This window comes from Anas platyrhynchos, chromosome 3, assembly GCF_047663525.1.
Source record: "Anas platyrhynchos isolate ZD024472 breed Pekin duck chromosome 3, IASCAAS_PekinDuck_T2T, whole genome shotgun sequence".
Taxonomy (NCBI): Eukaryota; Metazoa; Chordata; class Aves; order Anseriformes; family Anatidae; genus Anas; species Anas platyrhynchos.
Window position 1 is genome coordinate 118621082 of NC_092589.1, and position 27259 is coordinate 118648340.

The following is a 27259-nucleotide window of genomic DNA, read 5'->3' on the forward strand; positions in this document are numbered from 1 at the left end:
TAAAAATATTTTTTCCTGAAATATTGTTACTGACCTCACTCAGAGATAGGAGGCAATCCTAGACTTTGGTCTGAGTCAGTATCCTATGAAGAAATTGAATTCAAATGGGAAATGGGAAAAAGATGCTGAAAACCTCCTAGACAGGTAAGGAAAACAGTGCGAGGATTTTAGGGGACTGGAACTACCATAATTCAAATATTTGGGTCAACAGCCTGCCAAATTCACCAGTCCACCGAACTGAGTGCCATGTATTTCTGTAAGCAAAACTAATACAGGGGAAACATGCTACAGGACTGCAATGAAACCTTTAAAATAAAGGAGAAAGAAGGGTTAACTTTGGCCATGGATTATCAAGCCAAAATTCTACTCTTCTAGCATAATTTTTAAGTGAAGTGGGCATGTGACTGAGTCTAGATCAGAAAGAGAGCTTGGTTTAAAATAATAGGAATGAGAACGAGCAACATTCAAAACTAATTTCAGCTGTCAAATAACTTCATCTGGGACGTTGGGCAAAATCCTGGTGTTTTCCTCTCTTTAAAATGTGGCACTAATAGTGATCACACAGTGATTTGGGCATTATAATTTTTGCAGAAAGCAAATGATAAACATTTATCAGTCTTCCAACAGCCGGTAAGTGATGAACATGGAAAATTTAAATTTTAAAATGTGCATTGTATGTTTTTAAATTAAGATGACAGGTGGCAAATGCTGAGGGAGACGGAAAAGACGGGATTTGGTAAAATCCAAAGTTATTTAAAGGAATGCATTCATTTCCAGCAAATATAGGGCAAATATCGGGATGTCATCTCAGTAATCTTTACCATGGCAAGAAACACAAAGTTTCAGAGTTCTAGTCATTTCATTAATATTTGGATGAACTTTGTATTTTGAGTTTTACTAGAGTTTAAGTGCTACTGTGGAAAACAGATTTTATGGTTTTAACTGCTAAGGGATGTTAAATGGTCATCAGGAGAGCTTGCCATTTAATCTGCTAATGCCTAATGATACTTCGTAGAGGAACCCAGCTAGGTTAGTGACAAATGTAAGTTTTAAGGACTCTAAACTAAGATGTTTAAATTTTAATATCCAATTTATTTCTGTTTTCAAAGCATTTTGGGTACCACACAAATAAAAATGTAGTTTGGGCGTCTAGATAACCCTTCATCTCAGGATCATTCCTGGATCTGATCGATAAGGAACTAACTGCACTCGACAGCAGTTTCAAAATATTTTCCAACAGTCACAGAGCTGACTCTCATCATCTGGAGCTAGCAAGGCTGGTTCCACCAAATCTACTGGCGATGACCTATTAAGGTCCTCTTAATACCCATCAAAGCCCAGTAGCTGGGAACACCTCTGCCAGATATTTGTCGTACTGGGCCACAGCCAAGGCTGCTGGGGACTTGTTCCAGGACACTCAGTTGCTACAACACTCCACCAGTAGCCCTTGGAGAGGGAGATGTATCTATTTCTCCCAAACGAGTCAATTAAAACACAATCTGCCCACCCCAGGTGTTGGGCGTAGCACAGAACGGAGCTAATATCAAAGCCAGAACCAAGTAAATGAACTGTTCAACAAGTCCAGGGGCGTCAAGCGCACACATCCCTGATGGGTTTGGGCTAACACTGACACCTGAGGGAAAATTGGGAAGGGGATGCAATACCTGTCAGGAAGGTGTGTGAAGGAAGGGTCACCAACTTTAGGGTAGGTGAGGGCTCAGAGTGCGGGAAGGGGTATTCTTTTGCTAGAGAATTTAAAAAAGAAGTTGCTGTCAAGGGTTAAAAATAACCAAGAAAAATAGAGAATAGGCAAGAGTTAAAATGCAAAAAAAAAGAAAAAATAAAATAAAGACAGATAATATGTAAACAATCCAAATAGTGGCACATTGTCACAGAATAATAGGAAGCAGATATGGGGCCAAATAAAGATTTAGTTCATCACATCCCTTCCCTCCCACCCTTAACCCTTTGTCTGTCGGCATCTTAGGGACTGATCCTGGGCCACTCCTGAAGGGTGCTCCCACAGACGAGCACGGGGAGCTCAGCACCTCACAGAGGGCGCTCAGTACCCTGTGGCAAGGTTGAAAAAAGGGTTTAGAAAGCGTCCCGGGCAGGGGCTTACTGGTGCACGTGTCTGGGTGCCAGATAAACAACTCACACCAGCTGTAACACGGGCTACAACAAAGACATTTCTCGCAGAAAGAAAGAAAAGGTGAGAGAGGAACACACATGCCTAGTTTTGCAGGGAAGCATGTTGGTGCCTGGGATATTGGAGCAATTGTTAAAGACCTGCACATCCTTTCTGGAGGGTGGATAACTAGCACGGTGCCAAGGGGAAGGAGAGCTCAAGTTATGCATGATGCACTGGGTGAGTTAACACTCTCCTAACATTTTTCATACATTGCGTGTGGCGTGAATGGTGTAACTTGCTTGTTTGGAGCAGATCCTCCTGTCTTCTTCTACCTTCTCTGCTTCTCTGCCTCCCTCTGAACATCTTCCCTCCTCCTCCCCATTGCGTACTTGCCAAGTGTCCTGTTGTATGACAACAAATCCGTGTGGGTGAATACTGGTTGCTCAACACATTCAAACAGGGGAGCTGTGCTCTTCCACTTTCCCCATTACAATTACAGCAAAGCAAAACAAGAACACGAGACGTCTGATTTGCACGAGGCAGAGAGCCTCTTTCATGTGTCACAAGAGCTCTGCCACGTTTGGGGACGCGCGGTTGAGGCACGAGGCTTACCTGCTCTGAATAGTCATTGCCATCAACGTCGTCACTGTTGGAATGACCTCCCGGACTCTGTACATCTATTCCATGGCTCTCCAGGATTGCTGCTTCTTCGAAAAAAGCAAATGGATCCCTAATTTATCTGATGCATTAGAGTAATTAAAAGTAACTATTTTTTTTTTTTCAAGAAGTTAGAATAACTGGAAGAACAGAGTTAGTTCTTAGCCTCTTCCTCTTCACTCTCCAGTATTTGGGAAGGTAGCACATGTACAGATACTGGTTTGCCTGAAATCCTTCCCTGCCAACTAACAGACTTGTTTGCGAGTAAGAATCCTTGTTTTCCAGCCAGTCCTATTAGAAATTAGCTTAATTTCTAATGCACTGGAGTGGCAAAGGCATTCCCTGTAGATCTTCCCACATAGTTTGGACTGGCAGGACTTGAGGGGGGCGGGGAGTGTCTGAAAATAGATGGAGAAATTTTTAAAAGCACTTAAGGGATTTAAAAACAATACATCTTCATCTTCCAGCAGGATCCATGCATCTAAAGCTCCGTTTAGTTCTTTCCAATCTCTTGCCAACCCTCCTCCCCATACAGCACAGATAACACACGGTACACATAAAGCTCCAGTTCCACCCATCTTTGACTACCTTTGCTGTGTTCCCCCCGAGCTGGACAGAGAGGTTTCGTTTCAAAAAAAATAAATAAATTTAGATCAAGTTTCAGTATTGCACCAAATGCTGCAGAAAGAACAACTACAGCAAAAAGCCGCAGCCAGCAAGACGGCATAACACACTTGACATTTGCAAAAACACTAATTAACAACAGGCAGATACGGATCTGCGCTCATCTCCACCTTGCAAACTCAGTTCTGCACAGCACCTCTGTGCGTGCGTGAAATTCTGCACACACTGCAGAAGTTTGTTGAGTCCTGGCTGCTAATGGGAGCTTGCTCTCATTAGGATGCCTTGTTCTTATCCACATTAGAAGGTCTACTTAGAAGTTCAGAGCTGCTTCGAATTTCCTTACGTTGAGGTATTCCAGCAAAGAACCCGCAGGGCTAGCTCTGTGAAGTGACTTGTGTTTTATCCCGATCATCAAGCAAAAATTACGACTTTGTTCCAGCCACTTGTCGCTGCGCAACCCCACGGAAAGCACTAAGGAGCACAGGTGTAACTGGAATAAAAAGCTGGCTTGCGGCAGAACCTTTGGTCCTAGTGGCTGTATCTGAGACGTAAAAAAAACTCATCTGGACTCTTAGATCCCTGTGGGGTCTCAGGGATGGCAGTAAGAAAGACAACCCCACGTTTTGGCTGAAAAAACAAGTGCATTTCAGGGGGACGCAGACACAAGGAAACTTACAACCCCATAAAAGCTCCTCACAACAACCACTTCTCATTTCAACAGCACGCTAAGGTTCTGAACTCGCAATGCTCTCCATTTGCCTGATTTCCCATGCAGATATTTTCAGGTTTTATTTCAGATTTTATTTGGGGATACCCCGAGGAGCCTGAGCGTAGGGAAATACGATTCTCCCTCCGCTAGCAAAATGCTTATTTGGGTTTTAAAAACAGTAAAACTTCTTAACTGCCTCGTTTTTCCTGCACTGATGGTGGAATTTCATAAATTAAAAGAGAAAAAATCTGGAACAGCGAGATTTCTTTAAAAAAAAAAAAAAAGATTCCATATTTCTATTAAGACCATTGGACCCTCTAGTGTTGTCATTAATACAACCTGACATAATTTCCATCTCTCCTGAGCAAGTCTATGTACTGAACCTTGAAAGGAGGCTCTCTGATACATTACCGATATTGGCTCGTCTCTTGATTTCCTTTCTTCTGTTGGCAAACCAATTGTACACTTTAAGGGAGGTAACTCGCTCCAAATCCGATAACTTTTTTCCTATGGAAGTAACAGGGGAAAAAATAATAAAAGATTGTGCTCACCGGGTTGCAGAGAGAGGCAAACTACCCTTATACATCTGATAAAACTCCTGAGATACAGACAGCACTGACAAGTTATTATAACTGGGAGTGAAGAGAATTTTATGCAAACCAGAGCACCGTACCCAGATGCCATGGTAATAAATGCCAAATATCTCTCTAAAAAACAAAGTAGCCTTTCTTCGGTTTTTAAAAATCTGAAATAGGGGAATTTCTTTGCAGCTTCAATCACCCAGACCCAGCGCCGTGGGAGAATAGAGGGCTGCTTTTCTAGTTCGAGCACAAAACTGAGATTCAAAAAACTCCAGTTCAATTCACAGCCCTGCCACAAATCGCATACCCTTGGGCTAGTTTTCTTGCTATGCGCCGCGAGGGTACAGTTCGCTGACGTGTTTTCCTCGGCAGCAGCAAACCCAGGGAAGGAATTTTGCCCCCCTCTCTTGATCTGCTTTCCTTCTGCTCCACCAGCCGCTGCTGTCGTGCTCCCACAGCGCTAATCGCAGCCTCTCGATTCTGCCAGGACGCCTTCTATCTTTTGGGAGAAGAGGCTGGGGGATGCTGGAAACCAGATCACTCGAGTGTTAAACCAGCAGCAATCCCACCCAGCAAACACTCCCTTTTCTCAATCATCAGCATCAAAATGGAAGACAGGAGGGATCCGGCATTGCAGGGACATGATGGAAACTGGCCCTAACCCTATTTAAGGTGTTCAGGATAAGACCTTCAGTCCCCTGCAGCCTGTACAGGGATGAGGTCCCCACCACGTGCTTCAGACTTTCTCAAAGTTTATTTATTCAGTCTATGAAAGCCATCTAATTGCAGCAATCAGCATCTGCAAACTTCAATAAGGAGAGATGAACTGAGTGAAAGAAAAAATTCTGGAAATCGATACCACTCGGTATTTTACCCATCCTGAGACACACCTTTTAAGCACCTTTAAAGTTGTTAAACCCACCAGTGGCACTGCCAGCACTAAAAAACTCAACTCTTTGGTCCTCTAACCACTAGATCCTTCTGCTTCCACCATGAAAAGAGGAGAAACACAAAAGTTGCAACAAGGGAAATTCTGGCTAGCTATTAGGACAATGTGCTTTGCCATGAGAGCTCTCAGCGCTGGAGCAGGGTTCCAGAGAGGTGGGAAAAACTCTGGTTTTGGAGTTATTCAAAACTGAACTAGGCAGACCCCCTGAGCAACCTATTCTAAGATGCTCCTGATTGACCAGATGATCACTTTCAGCCTAAATTGCTCTACGATTCTGTGCTATTCTGTGGCTGCCTCGGTGTTCAGGAGTCATACCTAGCTTTGTTTTGCATTAATTTTGATTCTGGTTGTATAAAATCTAAATATATCCAAAGCTGGTCTGAAAACTATGCAAACCTTTGGTAAAACTAAGCAAAGGCAGGTGTGTCCTGAGCATGGGCTCACTGAACATTGCTGCTCCTCTCCCGAGTATGACTTCTCAAGGAATGGGGAAAATGCAACTTACTGACCCAAATACAGGGTCCTCCATTAACACACTGATTCTAACATGAGAGCCCTGTCTAGAAATTATGAAGAACACCGAAAGATAGGAAAGCTGTGTTCTTTAGCCCTCCGAGGACCTGCTGCATGATCTCCACCAAGCCTCACTCCGTGAACCTAAGATTTCCCATCTGTAAAACAGAGCCAGTAAAACCCACTTTTGTGGAGTGCAATGAAATTCTCAGATCACTGCTAAGTGCTTGTAGAAGTACTTAGAAATAACTGACCTTAAAGGATGAAAGCCTTTCAGAACATGTTTATTTTCGTAGCAATGCTGTATAAATGAAATGTTCAGAGGCACAACTTGTATTTCATATCTCAACTGGTGGGAATTTAAGTTGCAGACACAGGCATTTAGGGCTGGAAATTGCATTGACTTTCATGTTCATCCAAGTGTGGCAGCTACGCAAGCTTCTCGAATGCTCGAGAAGAAACCTACAACTAGTTGAGAACCCTAAATTGTTAGTAATAGCCACAAAATGAGATTTGCTGAATTTAGCAGGAGATGGTGAAATCTAATTGCAGTCGCCTTTGGAAAAGACATCATGATCAGCTCCTCACCTGGCTTTTGTATAACTGCATTACAGGCGTTTGCAATTTCTTCTCTCTTTGCCTCGTCAGGATATTGATTCTCATTGAAGTAACTGCAAGGAGGGGGAAGAAAAAAGTTTTTTTTTTCAGAAATCAGAGCACGAATGCTCCAAGCAGCTTCGCTAGAAGGTGTCAACTGCTAGTTTATGCATCACTCTTACCGAGATAATACAGACGCGGTAAATTTTATGTCAACCTTTATATGCATATGGTAGTATCAGCATGCACTCGTACCCACTCTTTGGAAACTTCCCAAATGCCTCAGATAATTGAATGTTATCTCAGCATTTGCAGCATCACCTCAGCATTCGGAATATCGTAGCAGGAGATACAACAAAGGAGGCAATGCTACGAACATCGGAGTTACGACTGTCAAGCAAAGCAACGTGTTACAAGACTCCATAGGCCATGCCTCTGCCTTTTTAATTACCATTTACTTTTTTTTTTTTTAATTTCTCACCCCAAGCTCAGGCAGTGTCCTACAAATGACAGCCGTTCAATGTTTACTTTGATCACTGGGTTAATATACGCACACATATACATATATACCAATATATATTATACACAAACACTCAGAAATATTGTGGATTTAAACAGATGTTATTAATATTGTACAGACAAAACTAAACAGTAATACAGTAAGATTTCTAGTCAGATTTTTTTTAAATCACAATTAAAAAAAAATTAGATCTGCCCCAAAACAACATATTCTGAGTATAGCATATTGTAACAGTAATTTTCTGAATAATTGTGATTTCATTGTACTTTATATGCAGTAAACATCCTATAAAAGTGAAATGAAGTAAAAGAAAAACCAGCGTAAGTGCTTTAAAAATTTTAATGAACTGATTTACATTCTACAGATCTTATCAGATCCGCATTAAAAACACCAAACAGAGTCCTGTTTACTTCAATGGACTCCGATAAGCAAGCCACAGGCAGGGACTACTCCATTTTTTCTGTAGATTGTCCATAATACATAATCCTGATAATTCTTTGATCGACTTTGATCAGCAGCAGGTTCAGATGTTGGACAGCTGCTCTTGTGATGTTAGCTGGATGGTTGGAATTTATGATCTTGAAGGTCTTTCCCAACCTAAATGATTCTGTGCTTTTCTTTTAATTTTAGACCATTTGCTATAGTAGGAGAGTTAGGCATTATTAGGCATTTATTATTTCCCATGGTCATATTTCTCCTCTGGTGGATCTGCCCCAGCACAGCTGCTCTCTGTGGAGCAATTGGCTCTTCCCAACCTTCTTTTGAACAAGCAGTGCTAATGCAGATCCCACTCTTTCACTCCCAGCTTAGAACCATCCACTGGAAATACAAATTTCGGACAGGAGGTTTGAAATCTACGTACTGCTACTTCATCCTGTTGTTCCCGGCATTATTTTCAGCTACAGCTATGCCCACAGCTGCCGTGCTATTTCCAAGTTGCTCTTCATTGACTAAGAGAAATCACGCATTAGCCCAGCTAGTTGCACTGTTAATGTACCTCCACTTGATTTGGCAGCTTGGAGAGCAAATAAAACCACAGAAACAGCTCCATTTTCACCAAATGAAGGGCAGGCGACATCTATACTACCAATTTGGGCATTGGAGGCAAACATATTTACACATAAACATCTACGTCTTCCCCGGACCTCGCAGAGCTGCTTTTATGAAGTAGGTCCTGAGAGACTGCCCAGAACTGTAATTCCCACTAGGCTTGAACCTCCTCTGAAAAAGAGCTGAGATTTTGCCATTAGATGTGAAGAAAACATCTGGATACACTTAGGTAACTGGAAGCTTTTGAGTACAGAGCATTTTTATCTCTGGCACTGCCACCAGCAGGAACATTCCCTGAACCAGAGACTTTCTTCTCACCCCAGCAATACCCTCAAGTCCCTGGGCATGGCATTTTTTAAAGTATATTCTTTCTTCTTTCAGGTATCATCCTTTCTATTATTAAATCCTTTATAGTGATATATGTGCCCACGTAAATTTGCAAATTCCTGCTTGAAGGTGTGATGCTCTGCAGAAAGCATTTTTGGAGAAGGGTAAGTTGGAAAACAGCCTAGAAAATGCTTTTTCTTGTCGTTAGTGCAATTGTCTCATGACTGTGTCTCAGCATCCCACCTACAAAACAGAGAACTCCCTCCTCTGCCCACAGCCAAGAACCGTTTCCTCTTCTGAGTGCCATGAAATGAAGGAAAGTCAGGACTATTATTTATATGACTACATCATGTGCACTGGAGTTGTGGTCAGGACTCCAAGTCATCACTATGTGTACAAAAATTAACTCAGCAAGTTTAGGTGTTTTATGGGAATATCCTTTGTTTATGGATACTCGTTAGAAGTTGAGAACAAACACCATGCAACAAAATGCCATAAAATGAGACAAACGGATGGATCCATACGATGAATTACTAAAACCAAAGGGTAAAACTCTGGTATCACGTGCCATTATGGATCTAGATGGTCTGTGGTCACAGAGATGCTAGACAACGCCCAACTTCACTGAAGAAATGACAGAAGATGCAAAATCCAAGAAACGGCGTACATCTGAGCTGCCTATCCTTATGTTGATGCAAGAAACAGGCACCAATTAATCAAGACAAGATAATACAAGAGCCACGGGTGACCTTTCTCTTGGCGTGTAGTTAAACACTAAGCTTTTAGCAAGCCACTGAGTGCCATACACTTTGGCTGGCACAAACAAGAAAAAGGTCACATTTATTATTAATAACAAAACTTCGGGCAGGATTGCAATTCTCTGAGATAACATGAAATCTCTTCTTAACTTTCAGAACTGGACAATGAATGAGACATCTCTTAAGGGAAATGAGGCAGTTTTCTTTGCGTATTCTGACCATTTTTGTGATTCAGAAAAACTCTCCATTGAAACAGTAATTCATATCTACACACACGAAGACAAAATAAGCTAAAAGTGTTTTCATTTTGACGGAAAAATAAATTTTGATCCAATCTTCTTAAGCATTTTCTTTAAACATCTTTTAATGTAAACATCTGATGGCTTCTACAAGGAAGTTGATCCCTGCTTGAAAATCTGGAACCGTTTTCCTCCTCATACCATGCTTTATGAAATAATACTCAAAATTTGACAAGTTTCCAGGCAGCTCCCCTAGGTAAACGAGACTCTTTCATGATGACCAGAAAGCTAAGGAGGTATCAGAGGGGGTCTGGAAGGGACCTGAATAGGTAAATTCAGTTTCTGTAGTTGGCACAGTAATCTTAGTACCTTCCTCTCCTTCTACCAACTGGCTTCTTCCTCGTCCATGTTCACGACATCTCCTCCTGCCCCCATGCACTGAAGCTGCCTATGATCTTGTCCAACCCCCAACTTAGGTTCCCCCCAAAACCCCTGGATTTCTCCTGAAAAAACATCTTCCCTATCACCGTATTTTGCTTTTAACCTTTGACGGAGATTCTCAGCTGTTTTTATCAGAGAAGAGTTCACACTCAGGAATCTTAAAGGAAAAGGTCTCATAGCTCCAAGTAACTGAAAACATTACACGGCTGCAACTCTAAGAGCTGATTTTCATCCTTGGCCTCCATTTACACAGTCTACTACCACATCACGTTTCTCTCCCTTCATTTATTTTGAGATCTTAATAGGATCTGTAGGTGACACGCCATGACACAAACCACAACATTTAAAGTCTTCCCAATGTTTCTGGGAAGTAGGGAAGTAGCTAAGAATAGCTGGGTTTACAAGACAGAAACCAATACAACAACAAAAAAAAAGACTTCATCATTGACTATTTCGGTTTGCTCATGTAGAAGTCATGAACACGCTGATTTTTTTTTACTCCAGTTCCTCTTGCAAACTGCAAGTGAATTAATCTGCCTCCAGTTCTTTTTCTAATCAGTCAGATGCACTCCTGCAGGAGCCAGGGAAAGAACTCAGGACGTCTGAATTTCTCTGCACAGCTACAAACCACAGCTTGTTCACAAACCTGAAAGTTCCTGAAAACTACAGATGAAAAATATGAAGCCGTATGAACTTCAAAGGGGAAAAAAAAAAAGAAAAATAGCAGGCACAAGTAAATCCTACAAAGGCATCCTGCTTTCTAGACAAAGGGCAGCTGTCAACTGAATGCCTTCAATGAAGAAACCAAATGATCTCTTTTGTAGAAAATGACAGTGGAGGATTAAAATGAAAAGTGGCCAAATAATTTACATGAGATGAGAATCCATATGATGGTAAAGAATGTAGATATCCTTGAAGCAGTTTCATTTCAATAACACTGAAGCCTAGAAAAATTGCAGATTCAGAGAAACCCTCTTTCTTTCAGGGATAATGTGCTTAGGACAATGACAGAGAGAGAATCCATCTCAGCCCCGGGCTCTGTAATGGAAGTTAACGCAATTCCTCCCCTCTTTACCAAGGTGCCCCTATCTGAATTCCTGCAACAGTTGCCAATCTTCTTTGCTGGGCTCTACGGCTTCTGTTATCCAGGCTGAGATATCAGATGCATTAAGCAATGCTTCAGTAGTGTTCCTGATAATCCACGGTGGAAGTTTTGCTGTTCCCTATCAGCTTTGCAGCTGCCAGGGACGTGTCTGAAACAAGCCAAGCTGCAGAGCAGCCGAGGGATGGCCGGATTCAGGGTGTTTTCATGGGGCTGCGTGTTGGATATCAGCAGATAAAAACCCAGCTCAGCAGACCTGAAGGCTGAAGAAAGGCTTAGTTTAAGGCACAGCACAGTGATTTAAGTGCAGGCTGAAAGGGAAGGTCCTATCTACTCCTTCGCTCCCTTTTTGCAGAAAGGTTTTCTGCCCGACTGCTCCTCCGGTCCAGCTTTCCACCCATGCCAAGAGCAGAATTTGCACAGCCGAGGGATGTAGGCAGGAGATGGCAGAAACACACAGCTGGAAAGGGCTCCTTCGGTGGCACTTCACATATATCCTCTTAAACTGATGCTAAAAGCAAAGCCTGAGCGATGAGCTTGTGGATTGGCCCAGAGATTTATAGGGGAAAAAATATAAATAAATAAATGCCCATATTCCCCGGGTCCCATCTGACCCCTGCTGATGAGAAGAAGATCTTCCTGCCACCAGGGACAGAGCTCGTTTCCAAACCCTCCAGAGTCTCAAAATACAGGAGAGTGCAAGCTGCTCTTTTGTCTTCGATAAGACTGCCTGTAATTTCAGCTCCCTATCTAGTTTCCCTTCAAACCTCCCCTCTGCTTTCCACTGACAAGTTACACAAAACACTCGAATATAGTTACCTATTTTGTCTCTCATTAGGATTATTTATCAACCTGGTATCACGCAGGAGCAAGAGGTCACCGCTTCAGTCTTCGTGGCTTTTAACAGAACTATCATTCGGGCTGTCAAATCACTGGAAATATTCCTGAAGTTGGTCTGTCAACTGTGCCCGAGATCTTATCTCTGCATGGCATGAAGCAGACTGTCAGGGAAGTGACATTCAAAGCATAATCTCATTGGAAATTGTAATTACTAGTTTATTTCTCGGTAAATACTGGCCAAGAATATCACTAATGCTATTTTCATCGGGGTCAACAGATGACACTATCCGTTTTATCTACTGCTATTTTCTGCAGATCCTACAATAACGGGATGTGTGTCAAGCAACCAGTGCACCCCACAACACAGACAGCAAAATGAAAGCTCAAAGATTATATCGTCACTGATAAACTCTGGCAGAACGGAGAATTACTCCAAAGCTACTACCTTCTCCTTCCTCCAGAACCACAAAATGTGAGCAGCAGTGGAGTTGCTACAGGGAACATCTGGTGAGCCACTTTTGCTCTTGAGATCAGCCAGGGATGAGAACTGCTTTGGGGATGTGAGCAGATGAACTTGAGTCTACGCAATCCTTCGGCTCAACTGGATCTTCCAACCAGGCAAAAGAGAAGTTAAAAAAAAAATAATAATCCAAAAATCCCCAAAAATACTGACAAACACAACTGTTGCAGCTCCCTGCTGTTTTCCATATATGACTATCATTTAGCTAGGGGCTTGTCCTTGGATTTTAAGGACAAGAAACCACTGTGGGACTCCAGCCTGACCTCTTCTACAGCACTGACCCAAGGCTCCTCGGCGATTCTGACACTAAGCCCAGCTCTTCTGCTTTACCTTCAGAGATATTCAGCCCCAATGTAAAAATCTTGCATTTTGTCCAATGGAGAACTACCATCACTTAAAAAAATGCTTTGGAACCAAATTCTAGGAATACTCACTCTTCAAAAATCTGCGTCTCATTCCTAGCTTCAGCTTTCAACCCCAGTGGACTGCTGAACTCTTCATGAGAACAGTCCTGAACTCTCTCCTTATAACAGAAGTTTCATTCGCATCCTTCTTTTCATGAAAAGTGCAAATCAGGAGGAGAGATCTCAACAGGACTTGATTACTTACAGCACCAGACATATGTAAATTGTAATTGTTGTTTTGCACGCCTGTCTCTGTTTGTGTACAGAAATTGCATAATCATGTCAGTGCACATTTAAAAAACTCACACACAAGGGTCGATTCTTTAGCCGGGTTGTACAAATCCATGGCTAAACTCAGAAAGTCACTTTACTGATTTTTCTGAGCAGGAGCAATCTCTACAACAGAAATTAAAACATCGGCAATACACCTTGCACTGGAGTGTGTAAAACTCTGACCTTCAAAGCGACTCCAATATCAACAAGTTTCTAATTTTTTAAACGTCATTTTCTTGATATTTTGACAGCACTCTCAAGCACCAACACAATCCTATCAAGCTATTAAAATTATCCCCCAAATTGTTGAAAACCAGAATTAATTGATAATAGCTCTGAAAGCCTCATACTTTCAAGAGATAATCTATGCCTCCTAATCTATAGCACCCTACCGTCGAGATAATTAACAATTAAAATAAGAATAGTTAAGACATCAGAGGTGGCGATTTACTCTTCCTTGTAATTGGATTTGGTGATAAGAATATTTTTTGAAATTACACAACAGCTGTCTTCCGAGCAGAAGAGATTTGGACTTTTCAGCAATTTGAAACAAACACATAGGTACGTTCTGCTGAAGGCACCTTGAAGACACCAACACACAATGGCTGAATTTGTACAACTATTCTTACACTTAATGGTGTCCCAGACTCCTAAAACTAACATAGCTGGCTGAATTGTTCACAAAATAAGAGGGAAAAAATGATGGATTTTTTTTCAAAAGCCAGCAACTATCACATCAAGACATGATCAAGTAAGAATTATTCTGTAATATTTCCACAACCAGTTGGTGTGAGCACACGGCACCTTCAAAGCTCTTCTAGCAAGGCATCTAAGCATGAATAACGTGTGAGTCTTGTTCTGCTTTATTTACTTGCATTTTTTAAATCGAGACCTACACACTACAAGGCTATTTATGCGCATTAAATCCTTTGGGCTTAACCCCATGATAAACCGGACCTTTGTGAAGACATCTGAAGAACAAATATCTCATCTACAATTTTGAACTTTGTACAGGGGAAGAGTTATTGAAGTTACATCTTCTGGATTAGCCAGTGCTCACAAAACAGGGTCAGTCCATGGATGAAACATCTCCAAGAAGTGATAAGACCCTACAGAAATCATCCCTGGCACTTCACCAAGAGCCTACCCACTTGTAGGGTATGTGTTTGCTGCTTGGTAAGCCCAGCTTTCCAGGGGGATATACCATAATCAAAACTGTGGTTATTAGAAATAAGGTTTGCAGGACAACAGAACATTCCAGGGGTTTATCTGGCAATATAAATAAATACAAAACATATTAATTGAATTTTACATTACTCAACCCAAAATTTCATTCTGTTCTGTTTCAGAAAACACTTAAGAGTCAGAATCTGAGTTTTCTGCTCATCTGAAGTAAGGTATTTCTAAAAGTGTAGTCTATCCTTGCCTCAAAATTGTGCTCTAATGTTAAGTTCAGCACTGGATCACACAAAAAAAAACATATATACAGAATGCCAAGTGTAAGCAGCAAGATCCCCCAGGATGTTACTAGTTAAATCTTGCTGTGGTCACATTTTTCAGAATTTTTTACTCCTCCTAGCTGTAAAGCTTTTAAGTCACACTTTGTCCTGAGCCTCCAGGAGAGGAAAAACACCACCCATGACATTTGTGATAAAGCTCAGGATGAGCTGACAACTTCCTGTGTGCTGCTAAATCACTAGCCTTTTCCCCCCCAAAGGTCCACAAGTTTTTACGTACAGTTTCCAGTACTTGACCTGACTCAGCTTAGCTTAGCTTCGGAGGCCTGAGCCAGCCATCACTGTTGCGGCATTTTCAGGAAATAAAAATTGATTAAACTAATGAAAGGACCCTACAGAATCCAAAGCCTTAGGTAAGGCCAATTCTTGCAGGATATCCAGGGCATAAAGTCAAGAGGCTGAGGATCAAAGCTTCTGATTTTGGGCTCATCACATGTATTTTTCCTAATGGCTGGTACCTTCAAGACCTGGACCAGAACTATTATTGCATTAAGTGTTGCACAGACACAAAGCAGAAAAATGAATTTAATTTCCAGATATTAATAGAAGAATTTAAGAGTGGGAGAACAGCAAAAGGAAGAGATGCACACACAAGAAAGCAGCTGCAGAGCCATGAAATAAATCCACAGCTCCTGACTCCTGGATCTGTACTCTATATCATGAGCTGTGATTTCTGCCATGTACTTCCTCCTAAATGTCATTGCCACTGCAGCTCTGAAAAGCCAAGCTCCCTGGGGACAGCCTCATCTGCTCTTTAGGAGGTATGACTAAAACACCACTGGTAGTAATACTCTAAAAGCAACCGAGGAGTTCTTGACGACATCTCTATATCTAGAAAAATCAATTATTCTTTGTCATTTTGGGACTTCAGCAAAGCGTTTGATACAGGGACGAATGGAAAATTATTAATAATAAAGATTGGTATAATTATGAGTTAGTTGCCTTAAGAAGGGGACAGAAAATTGAAAATAATGGCTTGGAAGGAGGTTATCAGTGGTATTTCTCAAGCATCATCATAGGAATACCTTAAGAATGAAAACACTTAAAGATCTTGCCACAAAGTCTGAACAAGGTAACACACTCTGCTGATGACAAAGTCAGAACTCATGTCAATGTAGAACTGGAGTATCAGAAAAAGAAACAGACAAACCTGAGGGCAAAAACTAGAGAGAAATTTAAGAGTCCACTATATAAGGGTACATGTTTGGGAACAACAGCAGCTACTGATGTACATAAAAGTATCACAAGCTGGAATAGAAAGATCATTGCCTCTTAAGTGACTGTAGGATGACTGAAAGACAGTGCAACAAAACCACCAAAACAGCAAAACCTGGATATTTCTATCAGCATGCTGGCTATTTCCAGTACAGAAAGAAATCCATCCAAACAGTTGCACAAGAGACAATGTACAGTCCTGGCCACACATTCAAGAAAGCTGAATTTAAAACTCATCAGACCACAGAGCAATCAGGGTAGCAGAGGAATGGAATCTCTATCTTGCAAGAGATACAGCTTGTTTTACCTGAGCAAACCTCAAGGCTGAGATGAGGTTATGGTTTACCATAAATACATGAAGGATGAAGAGGGTCAACACTGGAGACAAGAGCTGGAGGTCAGGATCTATTCTAGTTAAATGATAATATTGATCCAACAAGGATGGGTACATACTGGTCACAGACAATCTCAGGAACGTAGATTTTTAACTGCTGAAACAATAAAAGCCTGCTGGGTAGCAGTCTCCCAGTAGGCTTTTGTACCCTTGGCAATATCTGCTTGTAAGATAGAGAATTTAATCAGTTTCTGAAAGGGATATAATAAAGGTTGAGTGAAACGAGAAGCTGGACATGAAACAGGAAGTCCCAGTCCAATGTTCCTGTGATTAGGAGAATATCAAGGAGTATTTAGAAACTGAAAGAGCGCCAGCCCATGAACATAATCACTAACAAATCAGATGACCTTTTCTATATGTTTTGTTCTTATGTACCCTATTTTCTTCCTTTTTTTTTTTTCTTTGTTTATAAGAAAATCGTATTAAAAAAGCTTTTTGGAACAGCTCCACGTTTTCTATTTTGTTGACAAAGTTCCTCACAAACAGTGCAGTATTCAAAACAGATTAAAACTTATGCATGCTGTGAAGGAAACTCAAGCAAAAAAAAAAAAAAAAGGTCAATTGTGCAATCCTGAACTAGAAAAAGAAAAGGATAAAAAAGAATCTAGGATGTGGTAGTGACTTTTGTGGTTAAAGCCCATATGGTTCCCTGATAACACATTCTTTTTAGTCTGTTTAAAGTGCTCCACAGTCTGACCAAGAGCCCATAAATACATGATGCAACATACTTAAAGAGTTTTACTTAGGAATTTTGCTCCCTCACTTCTCCATGTAATTACTCTGTTTATTACTTGTATAAAGACCTCACATCTGTTACTGGATGGCACCGAATTTCCTTTCGCTGAGGTAGGTTTGACTCTGTTCAGAGACTAGCTGCAGCGAGAGTCAGCACGAGGAGTTTGCATCCTTCTGGAAACCAGAAATGGGCACATCCAGCAGTGAGCTGAGTTGGACAGTGCTCATGGGCACTCCTTGCTGACAGCAAGGAGTGACAGCAAGTGACAAGGTGCCAACCTGATTGCTAATTCGATCCTAATGCTCAAGATTTTAATTTTGTGATTCACTTAAGTGGGTTTACTCCATAGATAATATTACATACGGGTCAGGTAATCTCCCTGTGAGCCACGACTGTTCCTCTTAGCTCAACTTGGACCTGCAGTGACCCTCCTTGGCAGGTTTTGTCTAGTCCATTCTCAGGAGGTTAAGTAAGCTGAAAAAGAGCCAGAAGGAATGACCACAGCTTTACGATCACTTGTGCTCGTTACTGCAAAGGGAGCCATTTGCTGTTGCATTATCTGCTAAACTTCCCAGAAGTTTGCTGTCAAAAACTGAGTACGCTCCCCAGCGTTGTCTCAAGCTCTTTCGGTACAGACACAGAAGTAGTAGAGTAAAACTGTTAGATCCTTGTACCAGAGCACATCCAAAGATACATCACCTTTGCATGCTTTGTAATCTGATCAAGAAATTTTGTTCTAGATAGCTTACAGTGTATAGTCGTAGCAAAATGGCTATGTAAAACTGTAAATGTATGTAAAATGTAGGCAGAATGTACCAGGGTCCGGTTCACAGACTTTCTGCAACAAATATATCATGAATTTCTCTGCCTCCTGTAACTAACAGGTAAGAAAATACTGGTGTAGATAATTAATACAAGTTTTTTGTTACTATTTGATCCTGTATACTTTAAACAGGATAATCGCTGGAAGAAGAATTCCAAGAAGTCTATTGCTGGCATAGAAGAAAGCTCGCAGAGAGAGATCCACAGCACAGGATTTGTACTTTTACACTGCACATAGAGCAAGCAGCATCTAGAGGTCTCAGCATGACTGTAGACAGCCCACTTTAGTACGTTCTGTATATGAACAAAATACAGTCCTTGGCTCAAAGAAGTTATGACCTAAAAAGATTGTAATTAAAAGTGGCATTATTTAATGTTCTGGAAAGTAAAAGATTTATTTTAGATACAAATAAAGCAGATCATTGCCATAAATTTCAGAAATATCTAAACACACCCACAATTGAACTTCATTAGCTGTCTTTGCAAAAAGCAGAGTAATGCACGCAGAACAAACTACTCATGTACACCAACTGGTTCTAAATTAGTTATAACCATTAAGGAAAATACACACAAATCATTGCGGACTACTCGAAGAAAACATACTTACAATCAATATACAAAACTGATCAGCAAAAATCAGCTGGTAGGCTGAAGGTCAGAGAACAACAGGAATCAGATTCTGCTGTCTGTATAAGCTGGAATGTTCCCTCTGGAAATATGGTAATCAGTACTGCTCCAGTCCCTTCTCCCCTGCCCTGCATCACTAAAAATTAAAAACGTAGAACCACAGAACCCCGTAATGGTTGAGGGTAGAAGGGGCCTCTGGAGGTTGCCTGGTCCAACCCTGCTGCTCAGGCAGGGCTGCCTGGAGCAGGTTGCTCAGAAGAAATAGAAAAGGTCCAGAGAAGAGTAATAATGCACGCTATTAGGGGCAAGGAAAAACTTTCAATATAAGAAGAGGTAAGAGAAGAACTGGTTAATTCAGAAAGATAATCAGTACATTAATAGCAGTATACAAAATGAATGATCATGGGAAGGCAAGTGCCATGTAATGCAATGTTCAGATTCCTTCTTCTGCTCAGGCAAAAGGGACCTCCAAGTTTTTAAACATTTTAGCATACGAAATGGAACCAGGTACTAATTAGTTCTCATGAAGTACCCTGAAGACCTTCGCAGTATTTAGAAGGAATTACATATTTATGTGAATAATGAGAATACCCACAGCTGCAATAGCAGGGTTTTAAGAAAATTAGAGTAAGAGATAAGAGGTTTTGTCCACAGCTGTATGCGTGCTAGCCATGTGTGAGCTAGCTCCTGACCATGGAGGATAGGTAGAAAGGATGACAAACACCATCATCATCATCACCTGAGTTACTGCCGAGCCTCCAAGTGGCAGTCAGGTGCCACAACACAGCTCTACAAGCTGGGACGCTCACATGAAATCAATGCAAGGGCAAAAAAGGCAGCTGGACATTGCACCTGTAAGCATCAAGGGGTACGCTGTGGAGTATGGGGTCCATGAGCTGGGTTGCTCCAGTAGATGCTCTTAAAAACAAGAATTCAAGAATTGGTTAAGGGCTCTTAGTGATCCTCTGATACAACTGAGGTACTGGAGCCAGCAAAAAGGACATCAGCCTGCATGGTAAGCACTGGCCATGCCTTTCTGCATCTTCACTGAAAGCATCTGGGCATTAATAGAGATTTCTGATCCCGGCTGTTTGTGAATTGCTGTGATACTATGAGAAGACAATGACATAGCTTAGGGTGAGGTCCTGCTCCTGACCTTCATGAGCAGGAGACAGAACTCTGAATATCTCAACTGGCCCTGCAGAAATGCAGAGTATCTGGGCTAGAGAAGAACTCCCATTCTTGAAATACGGGCTTATTGCATCAGACAGTGCAGTTACAGGTCAGACTGACAAGGCTTGCTTTGCAAATGTTGCTTTCAGTTATTTTGACCTTGGCAAAAAAAAAAAATATCTGGCGTCTGCTGCAAGGAGTTGCCCCTCCCACAGATCTCTTTTTTTTATTATTAAAAAAAAAAAAGGAGAGAGAGAACAAAGATACAAAAAGCACCTGAGCTCCCTGAAGAAGAAAAATAACTCGTTAGGTGCTGGATCCTGCAAGAGACCAGCGGCTGGTGAGCGCTTTGGGCAGACATCCTAGTATTGCATTTTACTGCGTGCTCTCTGCCAAACAACTGGGATTTGCTTACAGCTGATTAGAATAGGAAGCTTGCATATTATGCATGTCTAAGAGGGAACGTGGCTTCATCTAATGCAAAATAAGAACAATGCTGTGTAGTAAGCATAAAATGGCTGCTCTTGCATTTTCTGAAGACATCCAGCGATGACCCTGAGTCGAACCACTTGAACTTTCAGATAATAAAACGATCTTGCTTGTGCCTAAGTTGTAAAGCGAACTTTGCTGAATGCCTTTGCAGAAGTGCCTGTGCTCACAGATCTCACAGCCCTTCACGAGCTTGAACGGAAAATAAAGATCCTAAAAAAAATTCCCTTCCTAGGTCTCAAAGGACTTAATGAAGTTAAACCTCCCACTGCGACTTGCTGACTAACAAACACCTTATAATAGAATAGAAGGAGCTGGAAAGTAATGCAAAGAAGTCACTCGACGTTTCCCTCTCCGCTGAGATCAAGTATATCAGAACGATCCTGACAGGTTTTTAGCTAATATGCTCCTCAGAAAGACTCCGTAATTTCTGTGGATAACCTTAGTGCTCAACCATCCTTAAAGACAGAAAGTTTGTCTTAATGCCGAACACAAATCTTCCTTGGTAGCCTGAAGGTTACAGGCCTTTAGCTTCTTGCTCGTACCTTTGTTTGCTCTGGTGCAGCCTCCCAAACAGGTACCAGGTATTTTACAGTCGAGAACGGAGTCAGAGAAAGGTTCAATGACATTCGAGGGGCACCTCGCTCGCTCCAACAAACCCGAGGAAAAGGAGCAGAATTTCCGAGCCAACTGGTGGACGTCGTTACATTGATGAGAAACTGATGGTCTGGTTTTAACAATATACGAGCCTAATGGAAGAGACCGAAAGACATTACTTCCTGCTCTGTTGTCAGCCTGAAGAGGGAGAAACACAATGAATCCCAAACTTAAATCTCCTCCAAAGCCTTGCACAGGAAACTTAGATCCCCTATGGGGCCGGTATTAAGGTTCTGCTAGAAGACATAACTAAGAGTAATGGGATGAAATTAACTAAGAAAATTTCCTAACTGAATTTCAGGAGCTAATAGAGCTCTCATTTTCCCCGGGGAAGCTGTGGAAGCCCCAGCACTGGGGAGAGCAGCAGTAATAGCGCTTTCACAATCGGAAGAATTTCTAATAAGGCATGTCAGCCCTGATAGCGCTCAGCGCCAGAACCATGCACAGGGCTCCGCTGGCCCAGCCCAGCGCCGCCGGGCTGGGATCACAGCAGAAGTTGCTCCTTCAGGAGGACAGGCAAGGCTAAATGTCCTGCAAGCGACCGTGCAGCTGATGGAAACACAGCAGTGGCTGGTTTGGGCACGAAGATGACTTTCGTAGCCAGCTTGGGCCTGCTGTGAAGAGGGAACAAGACTCCAGCCTGGTTGAATCTGACAAGAAGTTTGGCAGCGACACCAGGGTAATCATGGGATTGTAGGGGTAGGAAGGGACCTCCAGAGACCATCAGGTCCAGCCCCCTGCCAAAGCAGTTCCCTAGAGCCCACTGCCCAGGGAGGTGCCCAGATGGGCCTTGAATATCCCCAGAGACCCCACAGCCTCCCTGGGCAGCCTGTCCCAGTGCTCCGACACCCTCACCATGAAGAAGTTCTTTCGCGTCTTGGTACGGAACTGCCTGGGCTCCATTTTGTGGCCACTGCCCCTTGTCCTGTCCCCACAAACACTGAAAAGAGGTTGGCCAAATCCCTCTGCCTCACACACTTCAGGTATTTATAAATACTGATGAGATCCCCCCTCAGTCTTCTCTTCTCCAGGCTGACCAGCCCCAGGTCTTTCAGCCTTTCCTCACAGGGAAGATGCTCCAGGCCTCGTACCATCTTTGTGGCCTTCCACAGGACTCCTTCCAGGAGATCTAAACCTTAGGACACATCTTCAACGATGCCAGCACAACTGCTGGGATGACCACGCTTTTAACCAACTCATCCAAGTCCAACCAGACAAAACCAGAACAAAATACAGGCAAGCAAACCACCACCACCAATAATCACAGAAAATGTGCACATCTCCCTGTCAAGCTTTCCCTTTCCTGCTCTCTCCGTCGTACATTCCTGTCATTTGCCCTGAGCCAGTTCTGGCGTGCCCCCGTTGCATGGCAAGCTGAATCAACTCACTGAAATGAGGGGAAAAAATATATTTTTTTTTTCCGAACTGAGCTGAATTGGCTGGTATTTCCATCAGGCAAGAAGCGTATCTGGCACAATGCAGGGTGGCAGCAGTAGGGAAACTGAGGAGGAGGAATCGAGAAGGGTGAGGAGACAGGATAACACCTAAAGGATGAGATGGTGACAAACTGTTAATTCAGCTCAGCTCTATCACGAAACGATACCCTCCGTATCTTGGGAAATCTAAACCCATTTCTCTTATGAATAAAGTTGCCATGGCTCACAAAGCCAAGTGGAGCACCCGACTCCGTTTTGCCACCTGTGAAATGGGGATAATAGGGATCGGTATCATTTAGTCCTATTTAACCTAAATATTTCTTTACATCTTTGCTTCGAGAGCAAAGTAAAGTGTTACAATAAAAATACAGACACACAAACCAAAACGACCCTCAGCTAGAGAAGTCCCTCCTCTCTAGACAAACTGAAATGTTTTCAACTAATGAATTACTCATTTTGTTTAGAGCAGAATTTATAGTTATTTTAATGCAGTATTTGGATAAAGCATATACTTAAACAATATTCAAGCCCTCCCCCCATCAGTCTTCACTGGTACTCAGCAAGAGTGCCTTAAAATGGGTGTAGCCATTGATTCTGCTGCCAATCTTAGACGGTTTTTTAGCAACAATTTGCCTGAAAAAGAAGATAAACCTCAACTGCAACATACAATTACAGGAGAAGCACAAATAACTTAAAGAAGGAGAAAAAAAAAAAAAGATAGACAAGACAACACAGCTTCATTAAAAAAAAAAGAAAAAAAACCCTAAGGGGATTTTCAATTTCATAGTTCTAATGAGAAGGGTTGAAAAGAGGTAAAGCAGAGGGAAAAAAAAAATCTTTGGGACAAGATGTAACAAAGGAGAACACGAAATTGAACCAGCACCAGACTTTCAAGTTTAACCTCCGGTTTCGATGGAAAGGACTGTCGTCGTCGTAGCTCTATTCCCCAAGGAGGGTAAGCCACACAACAACATCAGCGCTCACAAAACTCAGCATATTTCATGAGGAGGAGGCTCAAGAAGAGAACAGGTCAAGGTTGATATCACTAGCACAGCAGCAAGAGGGAGCTTGCACTGCAGTTGTCTGAACCACACCTAGTCTGCAGTTAAATATAGAACTTTACTTTCTGGAACTATTGCTCCTCTTAACCTTCAGAGCATAAATATTCGGAGCGATATTAAAAAAAAAAAGAAATAGAAAGGAAAGGGAGAAAGAGACCTTCTGAATCTATTGTCCGAAATCTAAGCCTAGCGACTAATAAACCATCCTGGGAGAATTTCCAAAAAAGCAGTAAAGATTGCAGAATTGAATTACAGAAACCACAAGCAGCGTTCTGGAAATCCAGTATAAACCAATTAGTTTCTTTAATACACATACCCTACATACGGACACTTACGCACAGCAGACATTTAAATACATGTGGTGGCCCTCACTATAATCTTAATTACATCAGGTTGGCACCGACGTAGTAATTAATTGCGTTGGAATTAGTGTTGATTTGCATCTTTACAAACAGAGGAGCCCTCAACCTTCAACCCTCACCCTTCTCATGAAGTTCGTGGACCATATCCTGAGTGGTGCTGTACATTTTCAGTTGGAGAGGCTGCTGGAAGTGAATCTCTCTCATTTTTGCAATCACATTCAGATTCTTCCCTTGAAGTGCTCTCAGCTGCTCTGACACACTGACTTCTACCAACTGCATTTCATACCAACTGATTCCAAGTCAAAAGCGCATCCCACAATTAACTCACAGAGCAGCCCGAGACTTTGATCCTCATCCAAAAAACTGCTTATACAGCTTCACAGCCACGTTTCAGAAGTTTACGGGAAAAAGGAGTTCTGCATCACCTACACAGGAGTTTCCATTGATGTCCAGACTCAGCCCTCCTTCCTTTAGGCACCTAGCTAAATCACCAAAATTAGGTGTCATTGCAGAAGGCTCCTTTCTCGTAGGTAGAAGGGCTCATGTACCCCTCCCGAGCTGCAGCAGCGTGTTGGAATTAACTTCTAGATCCCTGCTGAATAGCCAGAGAGCCTGGATGAACAAGCACTTTGCTGAGATATCCCCAAAAGAAGCTGAGAATTAGGTGCCTAAATCCCTGCACACACCAAAAGCACGTCGAGATGCTGCAGGACATACAAACACACCACCACGAAACACATTTAATTAAGGACTGTAGTCCATCAAACCGAGTACAATGCCTCCACTCCCAGTCAAAACCTAATCCTGTAGAGGAAAACACAAATTATCAGCTGTCACCGGACCACACGCAATGCCAAAAACTGTTTTTGGGGGCCAGGTGTTGCTTCCTGACCCTATGGCACCAAGAAAACCTGATCTGCTTGAGACATCCACGGGTCTGGTTACCTCCAGCCTGGCCGGGGCTCCGAGGCGTGTTACTGGAGGACTCTGGTGACTTGTAAGTGAAATTAGCTTCTCCCCAGGGCTCCCACGAGAGCGTTTTCCTCCCACTGTTTCAAAACTTGTCACATAAAAGAGCTCATCCTTACGGCTCCGCCAGGCCTATTAAAGTCGCACAGTTAAGCAACCATATTCCCCCCCTTGCTTTATGGTGTAGTTTTATTGCCATACAAAGCTTTTACCACGGCCTGAGTTTACTGTATCCTTGCCTCCAGTAAAACTCTCGGCCATGCTTTCCAGAACCTACCCACAAGGTTGTGAAACGCTCAGCCTGCGGTGACCTCTCAAGGGCTTGGCAAATGATGATTAAAGCCAGGATTAAGGCAACGTGGCAGAAGTCTCCACGTAACCACAGAATAAGAGACCTCCAGCAGTAAATACCTTACAGAGCACGAGACAAGATGCAGGGAACAAAACCAAGAGTGGCTAAAAGAAGAAAGAGGGCGACAAAAAATTAAATCAGGTGATTATGTATCTGCATACAGTACTTGATTTCTGATGTCAACACCGACTTGCTTCTTTTAATACACAAACCCAAACCTTTCTGACAGACACGTACCAAACCAGTACAGGTTGTCTGACTTGGAGTGTCACAGCAGAGACGGGCTTTGGGAGAGATCTGGAGGAGGAAAGAGCACTGCTTGCTTGCTTGCTTAGCTTTCTCTTTCTGCTCTGTGTTTCCACAGCACCTAGCACAGAGTCTAAGGCACTATCACGATGCAAACAGCAAACAGGAGTAGTAATTGCAGCTTAGGGCAGGCAGAAACCAAGGAGAAAAGCACCTGTGCCCAAGAGAGCTTTAATTCTACTTCAGAGCAACCAAATATTTCACACTCACGGGGTTAACAAGAAGATGGCACTGTCCAAAAGGTGCACATCTTTGTCATCCTACCTCCTGCAGTCATACAAGCAGTTCGATGTCCTGGCCATCAGGCTACACTTTACATCATCCTGCCCACGCAGAGGGGGACACCAGACAAATGCAGACCCCTGTACTACCAGGGCATTGCATTAGCTGGGTCTAATAAAGCACAACAAATTTTAACCATTTACATTATTTCCTTATGGGAAATGTTCAGCCAAAGCTGAAAACGTTGCAGTGCCGGGATAGAATATGGAACAAACACTTTTAGTTACTGGCCTCAGCCCTGCAAAGCCCCTGTGATGGCCTGTAGCCTCCCAGAAGTATGCTCATGTTGTGTGTCAAAAGGCTCGGGTCCCTGAGGGAGCTCCGTATTTTAGTATGTCAAAAAGAGACACCCCCCTGCTCCTCAACAGCTCAAAAGACCCTCGTTCAAGCAAGAAGGAGCACTAGTACAGAAATGGCAGAAGCACACTCTTAAAATCTGCTGGCCAAGGACTCTGGAGCTGCAAACTAGGGAGTACAGCGCACACAGAGCATCATCTGGTGCTGTCAGGGAAAGGAGGTTCCTCACGCTCCTGGAGGGGAGAAAACTCCTCCCAGCCACTTAGCCTTTAACAGGAATAAGCATTCATCCCTAAACTACGTTTGAGTTCACTAGCCCTTTCTTATTATGTGATATTATCCACAAAAGAGAGATTACTCTAAGCAGAGGGAAAGGAAAAGCACGTTGGCAGCCAGGAGTCCGGGCTCGGAGTGCTTCGTCTCTGCAGGACTGAAGAGCTGGGAGCTCTAATGATCACCTGCCACTCTGCATATGTGTTTGAAAGATCCACTTTGCTCTGTACTGTTCCCAGCTCACGTAAAAGGGTTGTAAGAGCCTTTTTGGAGCGGGAATCTATTGCTTCTTAAGCAAAGTTCTGCATCCTGAACAATTACAGTGCTGCTGAAATGCCACTCTCAAATATAAAATCACTCGATATGTTAGCAGGATAAAGCAGAGATTGGGAAGGAGAAATGTAAAGAGTGTGCAGAACCCCACCAAGACAGAGCCTGGAGTAGACTGGATGGAAAGGCAGAGCAGCTTAGCAGCTACAGAATATGAGATATGAGTGTCCAGAGGGATACATCACTTTTTTTTAAGCAACAAAAAGTCTGAAATAGCTCCTCCTACTCTGCCATACGGAATACCATGATTAAGACCGTCATTGGCAAGTGTGATCACATCCATGAAAATGAAGCCAGCAGGAAAAAGGCTTTCAAATGCCCGTGTGCAGAACCCCGCAGTGACCTACCTTTCCATAACAGCCAGGCACTCCTTTCTCCACGTGAACCGACTGCCTCGCCGTAGTCTGAAGGTCCCCGAGGTAGCTGTGACTGGGGGAGGCGTCTGTCTCCATTCTGGCTCTTCTATTGGGATAGGAGCGGGTCTCATGCTTAATGTAGCCCCTACGAATAATAAACACTGCGTTTCCCAGTGCTCTAAAGATCAGGCTCATTTTCTCACTCCTGCTCACGAAAAAAAAAGACAAGACAGATGATGAAACCATTCAAACTACAAATGTAAAGCACCACTAAACAAAGACACCTTAAAGACACACAAAGCTAAGGTTCCCGTCCCCAACCTCCAAGCCAGAGAGCAATAAGGTGACCATGGATATCTAAGGGAGATGT

The 27259-nt window shown here is 42.6% G+C and overlaps 1 protein-coding gene across 21 annotated transcripts in view; it reads right to left on the bottom strand.

Moving 5' to 3' along the window:
* The window catches only part of HMBOX1 (homeobox containing 1), a 117589-nt gene that overhangs the window by 17603 nt on the left and 72727 nt on the right, over nt 1-27259 (bottom strand). For 7 of the 21 annotated variants that reach the window (XM_072036572.1, XM_027455414.3, XM_072036567.1 and 4 more), the window contains 5 exons: nt 26881-27034; nt 6753-6835; nt 4533-4628; nt 2744-2838; nt 2401-2532 (listed from right to left, as the gene is read on the bottom strand). In XM_072036572.1, the coding sequence (XP_071892673.1) occupies nt 2401-2532; nt 2744-2838; nt 4533-4628; nt 6753-6835; nt 26881-27034 (560 nt within the window). Of the gene's footprint in view, nt 1-1664; nt 1746-2400; nt 2533-2743; nt 2839-4532; nt 4629-6752; nt 6836-26880; nt 27035-27259 lie in introns of all 21 variants that reach the window. The other 14 variants (XM_072036570.1, XM_038176814.2, XM_072036577.1 and 11 more) reach the window with 13 other exon arrangements.